Raw genomic sequence first — 660 nt, 5'->3', positions numbered from 1 at the left:
ATTAGGAAATAGTAATGAGTCCTAAAATATGATCAAATTCACAAGACTGTTTTTTTTATCTTCCTTTTACAATACAGAGTCTTTCCATCAAATTATGTTATATTATTGCACCACCAGTCACCTTATTTTCATCATTTATTAACTGATATTTTACTTTACAAAAATAATTGTGCCATTGTTGATACAGAAATATTCATAACAAAGTTTTCTCATCTAAACAACATTTTCCAAATTGTTTTCCACCTCGGAAAATGTTTTCCAATGTCTTTTGTTAATCAACGGCTTGTAGTACTATATAATTGTATTATCAACACTGTTTTAGCATATAGAATTATTTATACATTAGCTCCTCAAAGCAATAGTCCAGAATACATCTCCAACGGACCTTTTACATGCGCAGGTTCCGGCTGGCCCCCACAAGAAAGAGCTGATGGAGCACCTAGACCAGATCCCAACCTACGTTCAGCAGCTGCAGTTCACGGTGAAAAACCCGACGGTGGGCAAGGCCGCCACCTTCACCAAAGTGGACAACGTCATACAGGAGACCAAGAACCTCATGAACGTCATATCCAAGGTGGTCACGACGTGCTTCGTCTGTGCAACTAAGGTGAGTGCAGGGATGAGACTGAGAGAGAGGCTCTCTCTCTCGGAAAAAAAAAG

The 660-nt window shown here is 38.9% G+C and overlaps 1 protein-coding gene across 1 annotated transcript in view; it reads left to right on the top strand.

Moving 5' to 3' along the window:
• Positions 1-660, top strand: part of LOC119588089 (alpha-catulin-like) — a gene marked incomplete at both ends in the record, with an annotated part of 86,154 nt that overhangs the window by 82,593 nt on the left and 2,901 nt on the right. The window contains 1 exon segment of the mRNA XM_037936798.1: positions 401-607. Coding sequence (XP_037792726.1) covers positions 401-607 — 207 coding nt within the window.

This window comes from Penaeus monodon, chromosome 23 (genome assembly GCF_015228065.2).
Source record: "Penaeus monodon isolate SGIC_2016 chromosome 23, NSTDA_Pmon_1, whole genome shotgun sequence".
NCBI lineage: Eukaryota > Metazoa > Arthropoda > Malacostraca > Decapoda > Penaeidae > Penaeus > Penaeus monodon.
Note: the sequence above shows the minus strand (reverse complement) of the source record. Positions and strands in the feature narration are given on the sequence as shown.